This window comes from Mus caroli, unplaced genomic scaffold (genome assembly GCF_978045245.1).
Source record: "Mus caroli unplaced genomic scaffold, Mus_caroli_1 scaffold_2, whole genome shotgun sequence".
Classification (NCBI taxonomy): Eukaryota; Metazoa; Chordata; class Mammalia; order Rodentia; family Muridae; genus Mus; species Mus caroli.
Genome location: NW_028227257.1, coordinates 79,320,330 through 79,334,082, shown reverse-complemented (window position 1 = coordinate 79,334,082; position 13,753 = coordinate 79,320,330). Strand labels below are relative to the sequence as shown.

General features: G+C 40.6%; 1 protein-coding gene across 1 annotated transcript in view; it reads right to left on the bottom strand.

Annotated features, from left to right (window-relative positions):
* The window catches only part of Iftap (intraflagellar transport associated protein), a 76,040-nt gene that overhangs the window by 20,932 nt on the left and 41,355 nt on the right, over positions 1-13,753 (bottom strand). Inside the window, exons 3-5 of the mRNA XM_021186309.3 lie at positions 4,962-5,119; positions 3,899-3,970; positions 2,161-2,227 (exon numbers count right to left, since the gene is read on the bottom strand). Of these exons, the coding sequence (XP_021041968.1) occupies positions 2,161-2,227; positions 3,899-3,970; positions 4,962-5,119 (297 nt within the window). The remainder of the gene's footprint in view (positions 1-2,160; positions 2,228-3,898; positions 3,971-4,961; positions 5,120-13,753) is intronic.

Sequence of the window (13,753 nt, the reverse complement as noted above, 5' to 3'; positions counted from 1 at the left end):
TGACTCCCTAATTAACAGCTGTTATCCCATGTTGCACTGGCAGCCTTCAGCATTTGACTTGTAAACAGCCACCTGGATTTCTCTGATGCTTGTACTAGCTGTTCTGAACACCACAGACACCTTGAGAAAAATACACACAGTGAGCCCAGGTGATCACTGCAGCTCCTGAAGAACATTCACTCTCCAGCAACATTTTGTCAGCTTCACGGGAAGAGCTCTAGAAACACTTCAAGCCTGGAGCCAAGGCTATCAGATACCACAGGCTCTGCAGGTACAACACTGGCCCTGCCAGGGGTGGAGGAGTGCCAGCTCCCTGGGCCTGCACTTATAAAGCTAAGGATTCTGGTCCCCTAGACCTATTCAAGAATAGCTGAACCAACAAGTAAAGCAAAGGGGCCCACTCATCAGAGCCAGCCAAAGATGTACAACTTTGGAGGCTGCTCCATGTAGGTGCTCCCTCCTGTCTGTGGCTACAGCTCTCTGCTATCAAATGCTAAGGGATATAAAAACTGCCAAATACCACCCCTCAGAGAGGTTCTCCTCAGCTATCCACAGTTTCCATTGGGACGAGCAGAAGAACAGCAGGCCATATGGCAAGTACAGACCTACTGCTAGTGATGAAGTAAGAAACTCCATCACAACAGTGCCCAACACAGCACTCTCCTGCTCGCCTATAAAGCTGATTTTATCGATGTTTAATATATAGAGAAGAACCAACAGTTTCAATGTATCAACCTCACACAATAGCAGAATTAGGATGGCTAAATTCAGTTCACAGGATGCCACCAAAGGAGTAATGAATTCAGTTTTCTTGTAGGTGCAGGATATAGGAATCTGTATTTTAAAGCAAGGTTTACTCTCAAAATCAACCAAAAATGGGTGCTTTACCAGCCTTGGCTCTCTCTTAAGCAGGTCTTACAAAAACTCAAGAGTGACTGGGGTATGAAGTCAGCCAACACTCCCTGAAGGACACAATTTCCTTCCATCTCTGATCTCGCTGAAATGAGTAATTTCAAAGTCTTCCAGTCTTCTGGCTAATGGGTACTTGAAAAACATCTCCAATGAAGCAGTAAGACATTGGAGAGCAGAAGAAATATTTTCACTGCTTTAAATTCCCAAAGCCTTATTAATTCAAGGAGCCCAGAAAGCTAGGGCAGGGCCCTACACCACCAAGGAGAAGCTGCTGCTAACCCAGAACAACTCTCCAAAGCCACTGTAACATCTATCTGGTTCCAAGGAAACCTCGTTTCTCAACAACAGCAATAACTTAGGTTATGACTAAACAGTATAACAGCAGGAGAAGATCAACTTCAAGATGTCCTTTCACATCCACTAGAGAGCCAGTGTTTTCTGTTGTCCCTACTGTTATTGTTTGCCTGCTTCTTTTGGAGACAGGTTCTCATAAGTCCCAGGCTAGACTTAAACTGCCTTTGTACTGAAGGATAACGTGAACTTCTGGTCCTCATGTGCTGATGTTACCACATGGGCTACCACACCCAATTTTAATGGTGGGCTGAGGGCACTGAGCAAATACTCTATCAGTTGAGCTATATCTCTCCAGCTCAAACTCCAAAGGTCCCATGAAGAAATATACATGTGCTTATACAAAAATACTAACCAGGAAAGAAAGCAAGCCTCTACACGAACATCAATAGATTAGCATACAGCCTCTTTCAGTAGATTATGAAAAAAGAACTCAGAAAAAAACATTTATGTGTTCATTTACATATTTCATAAATTTTAAAGGCAAAATTTTGAATATTATTGTTCATTTTGTGACCAATATTTTTATTTTTATGATTTTATGGTCAACTGCTGTTTTACATTTTCCTTTAAAAGCATATCAATTTGTAAGACAGTTCTAAAATATAAGGCAATGACTTTATAATAGCTGTATGTGACACTATTATTTAATAGTTTAATTTATCTGAATTTGGGGGAAAGCAAAAGGACAGCTCTATTTCACTTAAACCAAAGGTTTCAAAAGGCTTTGACCAATTGAGTAAAAGTTTTTGCTTTTCAAAAAGAAATTTCACAACCTCAGTTTTTCTCACATCAGGAGAGGTAAGGTAAAGATTGCTAAAAATAGCAAACCAACATAAATCACTTGTCGTTTCTAAAAAGAGGCCACACTGTATGGAAAAGAAGGAGAGCACATACCCTTGTTCATCTGGGGCTTACTCTCTTCCTCCATGTCCACATCTTCTAAGTCTAGGAAGTTGTCTACCTACAAGAAGATTGAAATTATCTTGCATATATTAGACATGCAGAGAGACAATGCAGTCATGGATTCACACACACGCAGAACTCTGTTGAAGGCTGGATATGGTTTCCTGTGAACTCTCAAGGCCCTGTTAAAGCTGCTGTCCACAAGCTTTTCTACTGAAGAAAGCAAGACAATTGCAAGTCCAGGGCTTTACAACACTGTAGTCTGTTTTCTACAGTGAAGGGAGACACGCACAGGCTGAGAGGTTTCTTGTAAGGGACTATTTCGCATAGAATAGCACTTCCCATTGCACACTGACAATGAGGCATTTCAGATTAACACATTTTCTCCCCGGGATTTTTAACATGACTATCAGAGACCGCAGGTTCCTGGTTTGGTGCTGGTGGTGGTGCTGGGCTACCATCCTTCCTCATAGAATGCTTTCTTACAGCACTCTGGAGAGCCAGAGAGAGAGAACTAAAGCGAGCAGGAAAGAAAAGTTCACTCAGAACAAAATCATCCTGCCCAGGTAAATCACAGGAGAGGTAAGGAGGGCAAAACATCAAGTGTTCGCTCTCTTTCAGGCAAGTACATCTGAGAATTACTTCAATGGTAAAAAGAACAGCAAATGACCTTCCTAGACCCAATCGCAGCATTTCAATGAAGAACTATTCCACATAGAATACCAATGCACACTGACAATGAGGCATTTCAGATTTACAAACAAATGCATCTCAGAGGACTATCGAAGAGTATAAATAGGAAAATGCTGGCACATGGAATGTAGTAAAGGCACAAGGTCACCATCCATTTTATGCTCACAACCTGACCATAGACTTAGCATGTACCTTAAAATTATAAACTGGGATTCCTTAACTGCAATTCAAGACCAGTTGTATCTTCCTGTCCTGAGCTGAATATGTAGTAGGCAGACCACACTGACCCCATAGAAAGTTCAAAAGGTAGCTTCCATGTTTCTAAGCAAGTAACTGCAATGATTACTTGACATGCATACCCAACAGCAAAGTTCATCTGACAGTTTCAATATTAAAATTTGAGAATCTGTTACATTATAGCATCTTTTTTCTTAATGATTAGGCTAGAAAGTTCTTTCCATCTGTTAAACCTTAGGGAAAAAAGATCGAGCATCCACCCAAGTACAAAAGTTTAGATTTTCCAACACCAACTTAAAAAACAAAAAACCCTTTCAAGGATAAAATCTGGCCACTCATCCAGTTTTGTACAAAGGAAAGCAAGAATCTAGTGTGTGTGTACTGGCTTATATGGTAGCTTGGTAAGAGGTTTCTCTTATAGGCTCTAGTAATTGAATATTTGGTACCCAGTCAGTAATGCTGTTTGGAGAGGTTTAGGAGGCAAGGCCTTGCTGGAAGAAGTTTGTCACTGGATGTATGCTTTATGAGTAAAAGGCCCTGCCTTACTCTCATGCACTCTCTTTGCTTCCTGCTTGTAGATGAGGATTTGCGTTCCTGGCTTCCTGCTGCCTGCTGCTGGTTATTATGCCTCCCCACCATGTAAGGCTTTTATCCTTCTGGAACCATAAGCCCAAATACACTCTTTTCTTCAAAATTGCTGTGGTCATGGTGACTCATCACAGAAACAGAAAAGTTGCTAATACAGTTCATTTGTTTGCTGTGTATTCTTCCCAAGGTAGGTAACTGAATCAGGCCTTACCTTCACCTTTCCAGCCCGGGTCATATCACCTTGAAAGGAACTACCAACTTTGTGGCCTTCACCAATCACAATCTGAAAACAGTAGGAACACACAGACAAGAATTAATGGTTATATTCCTAGCTATTTATGAAAGGCCAGACTCTAAGCAATAGCAGTGGTGAGGGAGAAGGTTCCAACAAGTCTAACTGCAATTCTGGTAACCTAGTCTTGTCTACCATCTAGCAGATGAGCTAACCCAGCCATGCCTGTGTATAAAACAGGAAGCTGCTCCCTCCACCTCCCAGGCCATCTCCCACTAACCCTCTGATGCACAAATCAGAGGCTGCTGCTGCCGCCACAGTGTTTCCAAGGTACAAGAGGACGGGGCAATTTAACGGTTCTAGGACTCTTCATATTTACTATATCTCACCCATCACCAGTAGAGTGTGAATCCTTTATGGAAAACAATTCATAGCTCACAGTCATCACCAGCAGCAAGGGGTTATATACAAAAGTGTTCTATATAAATTCATTTCTATCACAGAGACTTGCGACCCCTTGGAAAATCAAAATCTCTTGTAATTCTGTATATAATATCACATGGAAAACATTCCAAAATAGAAACTCAAATGACTTGAGAAAACTAATCAAAACTCAAATAGCTTAAAAAAGAAAACACAATGAATTATCACACCATGATAATTAAACACAAAGAGGACTAGATGAATAGTATCAACAAAGTCTTGACATTTAGAGGACAGCATCTAATATCTAGGAACCAAATCTTAGAAAACGCAAAACAGTAGCTTCTACTTTATGTCTAAACACGATAAACTTAGGACAGGTAAAAGTAAGTCTATTTTATACAAAGAAGTGGAAAAGGGAACTCTTGTTAAAAGCAAAATATATAATTTCATGAAGCATTTACACATAGCAAGTCCCTACGAAATTTTACCAAAAATTAAGGCTAAGCAAACACTGGCACGTAATGATTTAATTCTCAACAGAGCGCTGTTCCAATTCTAAGACGAATGCTTTCTTCTTCTTCTCCAAGCTGTGTCTATAAATGTAAGACAGAATTACCTGGTCCTCTTCCGAGGGTTCCGATGAAGTGTGAAGAAAGATGCTTGTATTTCTAGAATGACGACCATTTGATTCAATTTTATGATTCCATTTTACAGTAGAAAATATATTTTCTGATGAATCGGTTCCATGTGCTCCCCATCTGGCCACATTATCCTCTGAAATGATAGTTATGAGTTATTAAAAATGCCCTATGTCATCAAGTTCATTTCTTTTGTGTTTACCAAAAAAAATTTCTTTTTAACCACTCCCACTCCCCCAAAAAAGAATACTTTTCAAAGAACTATGTAAATAAAGTTTCTTGAAGCCTTTAGGTCCTCTTAAATATATTAAAATTATTCTAAAATTGCATAGAAAGATAACATAACTTCGACACTCAATGAATATTGTCTACTATATACCCAGTACTATTTTTATCATTGTTTAAAAGTTCAAGAAAGTATAATTCTCTCAAGAATTTCAGACACTATTTATCTCATTTTCTGTTAAGTTTGGAGTTTTTTTCCTCATATGGAAGCAATGTATGCCTACTTTTTCAAACAGTATAAGGAAAAGAGCAAATAGGAAAAGTAGCCTACACAGAATCCTACATAACAGAATAACCACATAAAATTCTCTGATTGCTTATCTGTGCATCTTTTACATATCCATACACTTCTAAAGTTCAAAAAATATACATAAATTATAAATTTAATTTGTCAACATTTTATGTTATTGAATACTTTTCTACATGAATTTTATTAGTTAGAGAAAACAATTATATAAATGTAAGAGAGACTACTTAGTCAATGTTCATTCTTAACTATTTACAATTATAAGCAATACCTTTCACTGGGTGGTGGTGGCGGTGCACGCCTTTAATTCCAGCACTTAGAAGGCAGAGGCAGGCAGATCTCTGTGAGTTTGAGGCCAGCCTGGTCTACAGATGAGTTCCAGGAGAGCCAGGGCTACACAGATAAAGCCTGACTCGGAAAAAAAACCAAAAAACAAAAAACAAATATACACTAATTAGCATATATGTATGTATGTATGTATATTGCATATATGTAATACCTCTGTATTAAATCTATGCACAGCTATTGTTTTTCCTTAAAATAAGAAAAGAACCTAAGATTAATTCAAAATTAAGAGACTAACAATCTATGATACCATGAACAGAAATTGGCGGAAGAAAATAGAATCAGTTGGGTAAGAAATAATAAATCTAGATCTTGGATGTTGCATTTGAGGAAACGGCGCAAACAGGGCTCCAAATGTAGGCTGAAATGTGGAAGGACCATCACAGTTGAGGTGACTATCTGTCATCTACATTGAGGCAATGGGTTAAGCCAAAAAAAAAAAAAAACCATTAATATTAGCATTACGATGGTTAATATTGACTGTCAACTTGACAGGATCTAGGATCGCTGAGAGACAAGCTTCCATGCACACCTGTGAGGAGTTATCAAGGTTAGGTCTGATGAGGTGGGAACACTCACCCTGAACTCAGGAAGCCACATTCCATGGGCTGGGTCTTGATCAAATAAAAAGGAGAAAGCACACAGAGAACAAATACTCATGTCTCTTTACTTCTTGACTGGGTACAATGTGAGCAGCCACACTACCTCACACCCTCACCACCACACCTTCCCTGCCATGATGGGCTTTGCCCTCAGAATGAGACGAAATAAATCCTTTCTTCTTTCCTTAAGTTGCTGTCAAGAAATTTTGTCACACACCACAATGAGACAATTAATACAATTAGCAATATTGAAATTAATAATGGTTAAAAGTCACTGAGTATTGAGTGTCCTTTTCTGAGCATCTCATGAATCTTCCCAGAGGATTACTACTCAAGATTAAATCATGTGTCCTAGGTAATGTAGCTGGGAGGTTAAGCACTGGGATTTGAACCCAGGCACTTCTGAGGCTAAAACTTAGCTCAACTACTGCTTTGAGTAAAACAAGAGGAAAAGTTCTTGCAGGGCAAAATAGGAAAGAAACATGATAAGGAAAACGGAAAGAAAATTTAAAAAATAAATAAAAGCTTTCTACAGTCAAAGAAGAGTCAAGGCTTCAGGATACCTATATTTTAAATAAATAAATAAATAAATAAATAAACTAATTCACTGTGTCAATCACATATATTTAAGAAGTGATAAAGGATTATAAAACAGTCATGTGGTCAATATCAAGCCATCCCTGGTTGGGGAATTCTATGCCATGCCCTAACTAGACTATGATGAAAATGTCCCAGGGATTTATTTTATCTGTGATCTGGAGATGGGTCTCTAAAAGCCTAGCACAGCAGAGCCACCATACTTACTTCCTTTGAAATATCACTTCCCTGACACCAAAATCTGCAGTTCATGCTTTCATGCTCACAGTCTGATAAGGGTCCAGTTGGAACCCTTATGAGATAGGTTTCAATGAGATGACCTCCATAGGCTCAAATATTTGAATACTTAGTCATGATGTTTTGGAACTATTTAGTAAGGATTAGAGGAGTTGGCCTTGTTAGCATAGATGTGGACTTGTTGGCGACTGTATGTCACTGGGGGGTGGGCTTTGAAGTTTCAAAAGCCCACACTAGACTGAATTTCCCTCTCTGACTGCTGCCTGTGCATCAGAATGTAAATCTCTCAGCACCATGCCTGTCTGCTTCTGAAAGACTCCGAGAGGAGCCCCTCGCTCAGGCCTTGGGACAATAGCGGACACCCAAGAACTCACAAGAGACCAAGCTTGATGCAAACCACACGAGGCTTTATTCGGGGAAAGCCAGAGCTCTGGGGACGACTCATATCCCATGCAGGGGTAGAGGAGTCGACCTTGAGGGGAAAAGGGTCCCAGTTTTTATAGGCCTTCAGGGGGGAAAAAGAAGGGGGGAGTAGGGAATTTCCAGATCTAAACAATGTCTATTCTCAAGAAATGGGTATGGGAGGAGTACAAGGAAAGAGTCTGGTGCAGGTGTAGCAACTCAGGATTGGCCCAGCTATGGTTGCTGGGGAGATTTTCCGACTCTTTCCCAGCAACCAATATCACAAACACCTGGCAATAGGCTTCATCAGTGGGCACACACATGGGTTCAAGAAACGGTCAAAACATTGGCAGACAAACGGGTTCAAGGAGTGGCCAGAGCATTGTGCACCTCTGTTTTTTCTAAATCAGTGAAGCTAGTTCTGCTAACAATGAAATCTATTTTGCCAATTTCAGGGCTTCTGTGACCTTTTATATTCTGTCAGGATCTTTCACTTCCTACCATGGTAAGAGTCTAGCCCTCTGAAACTATAAGCAAGCCCCCAATTAGTAGTGAAGATAGTGGTGCTATAATGGCAATATAAACTGTGGGGACTCAGGGTGAAAAGAACATTATCAGCTGACCTAGAAACTATTCTCATGATATTTTGGTTTTTTAAAAAAAATGTGGTAGCTTTTCTCCTTTTTCTAAAAATCTGCCTGAAGATAAATTCAAGATTTGAGGACTAATGGCTTTCACAGAGGAGATTTCAAGACAGCCTAGAGTCTTGTGTTGAGTGGTTATTAGTGATGACTCTTGTGCAGATCTACAATGAGAAGGAACAAGTGGGGTGAAGAGAAGTGTGAAGCTTTAGTTTGAGGAGAAAAAGAGCACCAGGAAATACAATGTTAGCACCAAATCTTGTGCTCAAGGAGATGAGAAGTTGAAAGAAAAGCTTGCTGCTAAATGGAATACGGGGAATGGATCCCACAGCAAGATCCCACCCAAACAATCCATCAAACTGGGAAAGGAAAAGGACTGAGGAAGTTACATCTAAAACAACTGAAATAATATGCAAATGTAATTCAGAAAGGGACCCTGGGTCCCAACCCCAACAGAACCTGCAGCTTCTGCCACGTGGATTTGGATTTAGAATCAAGAAGGATATAGGAATAGGCTGGTGGAATCTTCCTGCATTGTTAAGGAAAGTCACTGAAGCCAGGTATGTGTCAGGGCAGTCCTTGCATACAGACCCAGAGAGGACACTGCATGAAGCTGTGAAGGTGAAATCTGGATGGATTGCTTGGAGACCCAAAGATGTTGGTACTACTCTAGCCATGCCAAAGAAACCTGCTAAAAGGAGACCGGGGGGGGGAGGGGGGGAGGAAGTGTGTGGCAGTCAGCAAAGTGGAGTGAAGAGCTCTCTAGGAAACCCTTTAACATCGGACACGGAATTGTATAATTTGGAGTTTGTTCTACTGGCATTCAGTCTTGTTTGGTCCAGTATTTCCGCACTATACTCCTTTTCTGCCCATGTTTGATTCTGACTATTAAAGGTAAAATTAAGATTTGTAGGGGTGTTGTCAAGAATTAACACTAAAATTTTGTTTATGTGTCAGGGTGTTATGTGTAGGGTGCTTTGACTAAGTACATGTTTGTACATCTTTACATAAATGCCTAGTGCCTGAGAAGGTCAGAAAAAGGCATCAGATGCCATGAGACTCGAGCTACTGATAATTTAGAGCCACCATATGGGTACTGATAATTGAACATGGGTCCTCTAAGCCATCTCTCAGGGCCCCCTTTTTTTCAAACAATGAAATACTGTTATAGGACAAAGTTAAAGTAACATAGACTGTGATAATAATTCACATTTAATGACTCATTTTCTCTTTTTAAAAAAAAAAGAAAAAAAAGCGCATATCCATATTCTTTGAAACCAGCTCTCCATTACTGTCTACTACACCAGCACTAGCAACTCCTCTAAGTAGCCACCACTGGAAAGATGACCTCTGCCTTTTGTGCCAACAAATTCTGAATGAAATCTCTGTTGAGAAGTATGAGCCCTGGATGCCCGAGGTAGAAGAACTAAAGTGGGTAATATGCTAGGAGAGTTGCTGAAACCACTGCTGGGATACCAACAATGTGAAGAGTCAGACAAGTGAGGACGGAAGCACTTAAGGCTTAGTCTCCCAGACCTCTCCGTGTTCGAGTCAGGTCTCTCGTGGTTCCGGAGGTAACAGTAAGTAATGGTAGTCAAGTGACATGGAGATGCTTAGAAACAGGACAAGCTACTGAGGTATGAACAGATGCCCCGAGCTTCATCACACAGGCAGAAGAGAAGGCTCTTCTGTGGCTCGCACCATTCCTCAGCACAGATTTTGTTGTTGCTGTTATTGTTGCACAAATTATTTCAATAAAAGAAGAAGCAGTTTCAGTCATCCTGGGTATCTTTTAAGTTAAACAAAACTAAATTTGATACTTACCAAGAAAATCTTACATACCCAACCCACCATTCCCATTCTAGTCAACTGACTTCAATACTTGAAAAGCACAGTGGTCTCTGTGAGGAGACGTTCTGAACTGACAGGTCATGTGTGTGCTCAGGTCACTCCATGCTCTCCTCTCCCAGTCCCAATACAACGCCAGGGGACCTGACAGTCACCACAGGAATCTCCTCTGACAAAAAGTGAAGTCCAAATTCCTGCTGCTGTTACTGAATTACTAATCTACTTAGTCCCATACCCAACAAAAACATCCCCCCTCTCATAAACGTGAAGCTGTTAATCTTGAAAGCACCAAGAGACTTAGGAAAGAACTTGCTCTCTCCTTGATTAAACTTAAAGTTGAAAATGCTTCCTAAACCCTGAAATTAGCTTTATAAGACTGTACCATGTCCCTGCAAACACCCAAAAAGGTGCTTTTGAATACGGGCCTGTTATGGGTTTTTAAACCTAGTAAGTAATAAATCTCTTGGCAGAATGAGATGAGAACAAAGTTCCTTTTCAATATGATAATGTCAAAATGGCAGATGCTGGCACAGCCCTGACTTGGAAGTGGCCAGCAGCCTGATTAGAGACCAGATGCTGCTTCCTTCCCAGAGGGAGCCTGGTGGCAACGCACACGTGCCACCCAACTGTTCATCTCTAAGCTTCTGTTTTTCATCAGAGTCCTTTTCTACCCTTTTATCTTATCCCTAATGCTCCTTGCTTTGAAATGCACATCAGGCGTAGTACAGCATGGAAATTTAACAGCAGTGTTTCCGAGAACACACGGATTACAGAGACCAGAAAAAGCATTTCTTTGGGCATTTTTGAGTCAAACTTCAATAAAGATGAGAAAGTTTTTTTCTAAAGGTTTCCAGAGGTTTCATTATTCTGAAGCGATGAAATTTCAATTTCCTTTTGATACCAAACAGATAAGCTTCCAATAGGTCAGGCTTACAGGGCCATCTCCACACCATCAATGTCTAATTTCAGATGAAAGGGAAAGGTCACACACCCTGAAAAAGCAGAAAGTTTGGGTGACAAGGTAAATTACACTTTACAGGGTAAAGTACATGTTGATTATACACCTTCGAGGTAAAAGTGATTATTTGGGGAGAGCTCAATTTTGAGGGAAAACTTTTATAAAAAATTCAAATTCTTCTATACAAAAGCCAGAGCCATATCTGTGTACTGAGAAACACTCCACACAACAGCACAGCCAGTGTCAGAATCTAAGAGCAAGTCCTGCCAGCCACCTCGAAGTAAGTATCCATTCTTCTGCAGTGTGGTCAAGAGCAATATAAATCAAGAGCATGTTCTCAGTCACAATGAGATACTGACTACATCGCTGGAAGGGAAGAAAAACCGCAGTGGGGAATGTTCTGTGCCACACTAGGCAGCCACAAACAGCCTTCTGCAAAGAGAATAGGGGATAAGCAATCATGCTTGTAACAAGGCTGGGTCCTCGCTCAGAGTCTGGGGTGATTTTCCCATTACACTTCGAGTCCACAGCAATGGTCCTGGGAACAATAATATCTTCCCCTGATCTGTCCATCCAAACTACTCCAGGCCACTGCTTCTTGTTCACATGCTTCTCTCCATAGCTGGCCTCCCCTGGAGCCATAGTCGTTAGGATTAAATAAGCAATTTAAAAACCAATCAATCATAAATCAGAATAAATCCAAGGAAGCTAAATTCAGCACACCAGTGTTTTGTCTAAATTCCCTTTGCAGTGCTCTGAATTCCAACTGTTTTATGTTCTCCATCTGAAAGGGCACAGGGAGGGGAGGATTACCTCAGCCTGGCCAGTCAGGAATAATTGTGCTTTCCCTGAGGCTGGATGATAATTGACTCATTATTCACAGTCGTAGCTATCAACCTGCCAAGGCACAAATGCACAAGCCTGGCCTGGAAAAAAATACATGTCAAAAGCCCTAGATGAGGGACACAGTGGCAATAAGATGAAAATTTTGAAATGTCCAGTGTAAAGTACTTAGAGAGAGTGTAAAGTTGCTAACATTTTGTTAGTTACATTCAGGAAGGAAACCTGCAATTAGTAGGGCCCTGACACTTCGAGAGTCCAAAAGCAATATTCCAGGCATCAACTATGTGCCCTCAAGATGAGAAAGACAACGGAGGCACAGTCCCCCCTCCCCTTATAGAGTATTCAAGCTAGGAGGTAAAGACATGTGTGCAAACACCCAAAGAGAAGGCATCCGTGACAAACCACACAGGAGAGGCTCAAAGTCAGAAAGTGGCAAAATAGTAATTGGTTTTGGAATCATGAAAAGCTTCAGTAGAAATGAGTCGTGCGAGATAGGCTTTAAAGAAGCTGACAAGTCCAGCAGGCTAGCTACAACTTCGAAGAGCTTATTATTCCATGAGGGATGGAGGGCGGGGTAAGCTCATGAGTGAAACTTCCAGGACCAGAAGGCCAGGGCCTAAGGCACAATAGTGAATCTTCCAGGAAAACAAGCACACACATCCTGTGGCATGGAACAGGGTAGATGTGGAGAACTTGAATAGAACTATGCACTTGGTCAGAAAAGCACCAGGGTAGCTAGAGCGCAGGGTCGGCTGACACCCGCCAGCTAACCACGACCCCCGCCACAGAATTTTGAGACTGCTGGTGAGTGGAACACAGCTTCTGCTCAAATCTTTAAACAGTGAAAACGACAACAACTAACCCCAGAGATTACCAGATGGCGAAAGGTAAACGTAATAATCTTACTAACAGAAACCAAGACCACTCACCATCATCAGAACCCAACACTCCCACTTCGCCCAGTCCAGGGCACCCCAACACACTGGAAAAGCTAGACACGGACCTAAAAGCATATCTCATGATGATGGTAGAGGACTTCAAAAAGGACTTTAATAACACACTTAAAGAAATACAAAGGAACACTGGTAAACAGGTAGAAGACAGTAAAGAGGAAGCACAAAAATCCCTTAAAGAATTGCAGGAGAACACTGCTAAAGAGTTACAAATCCTTAAAGAAAAACAGGATAACATAATCAAACAGGTAGAAATCCTTAATGAAAAACAGGAAAACACATCCAAACAGATGATGGAAATGAACAAAACCATACTAGACCTAAAAAGGGAAGTAGACACAATAAAGAAAACCCAAAATGAGGCAACACTGGAGATAGAAACCCTAGGAAAGAAATCTGGAACCATAGATACGAGCATCAGCAACAGAATACAAGAGATGGAAGAGAGAATCTCAGGTTCAGAAGATTCCATAGAGAACATCGGCACAACAATCAAGGAAAAATGTAAAATGCAAAAAGATCCTAACTCAAAACATCCAAGAAATACAGGACACAATGAGAAGACCAAACCTACGGATAATAGGAGTGGATGAGAATGAAGATTTTCAACTCAAAGGACCAGCAAACATCTTCAACAAAATTATAGAAGAAAACTTCCCAAATCTAAAGAAAGAGATGCCCATGAAAATACAAGAAGCCTACAGAACTCCAAATAGACTGGACCAGAAAAGAAATACCTCCCGACACATAATAATCAGAACAACAAATGCTCTAAATAAAGACAGAATACTAAAAGCAGTAAGAGAAAAAGG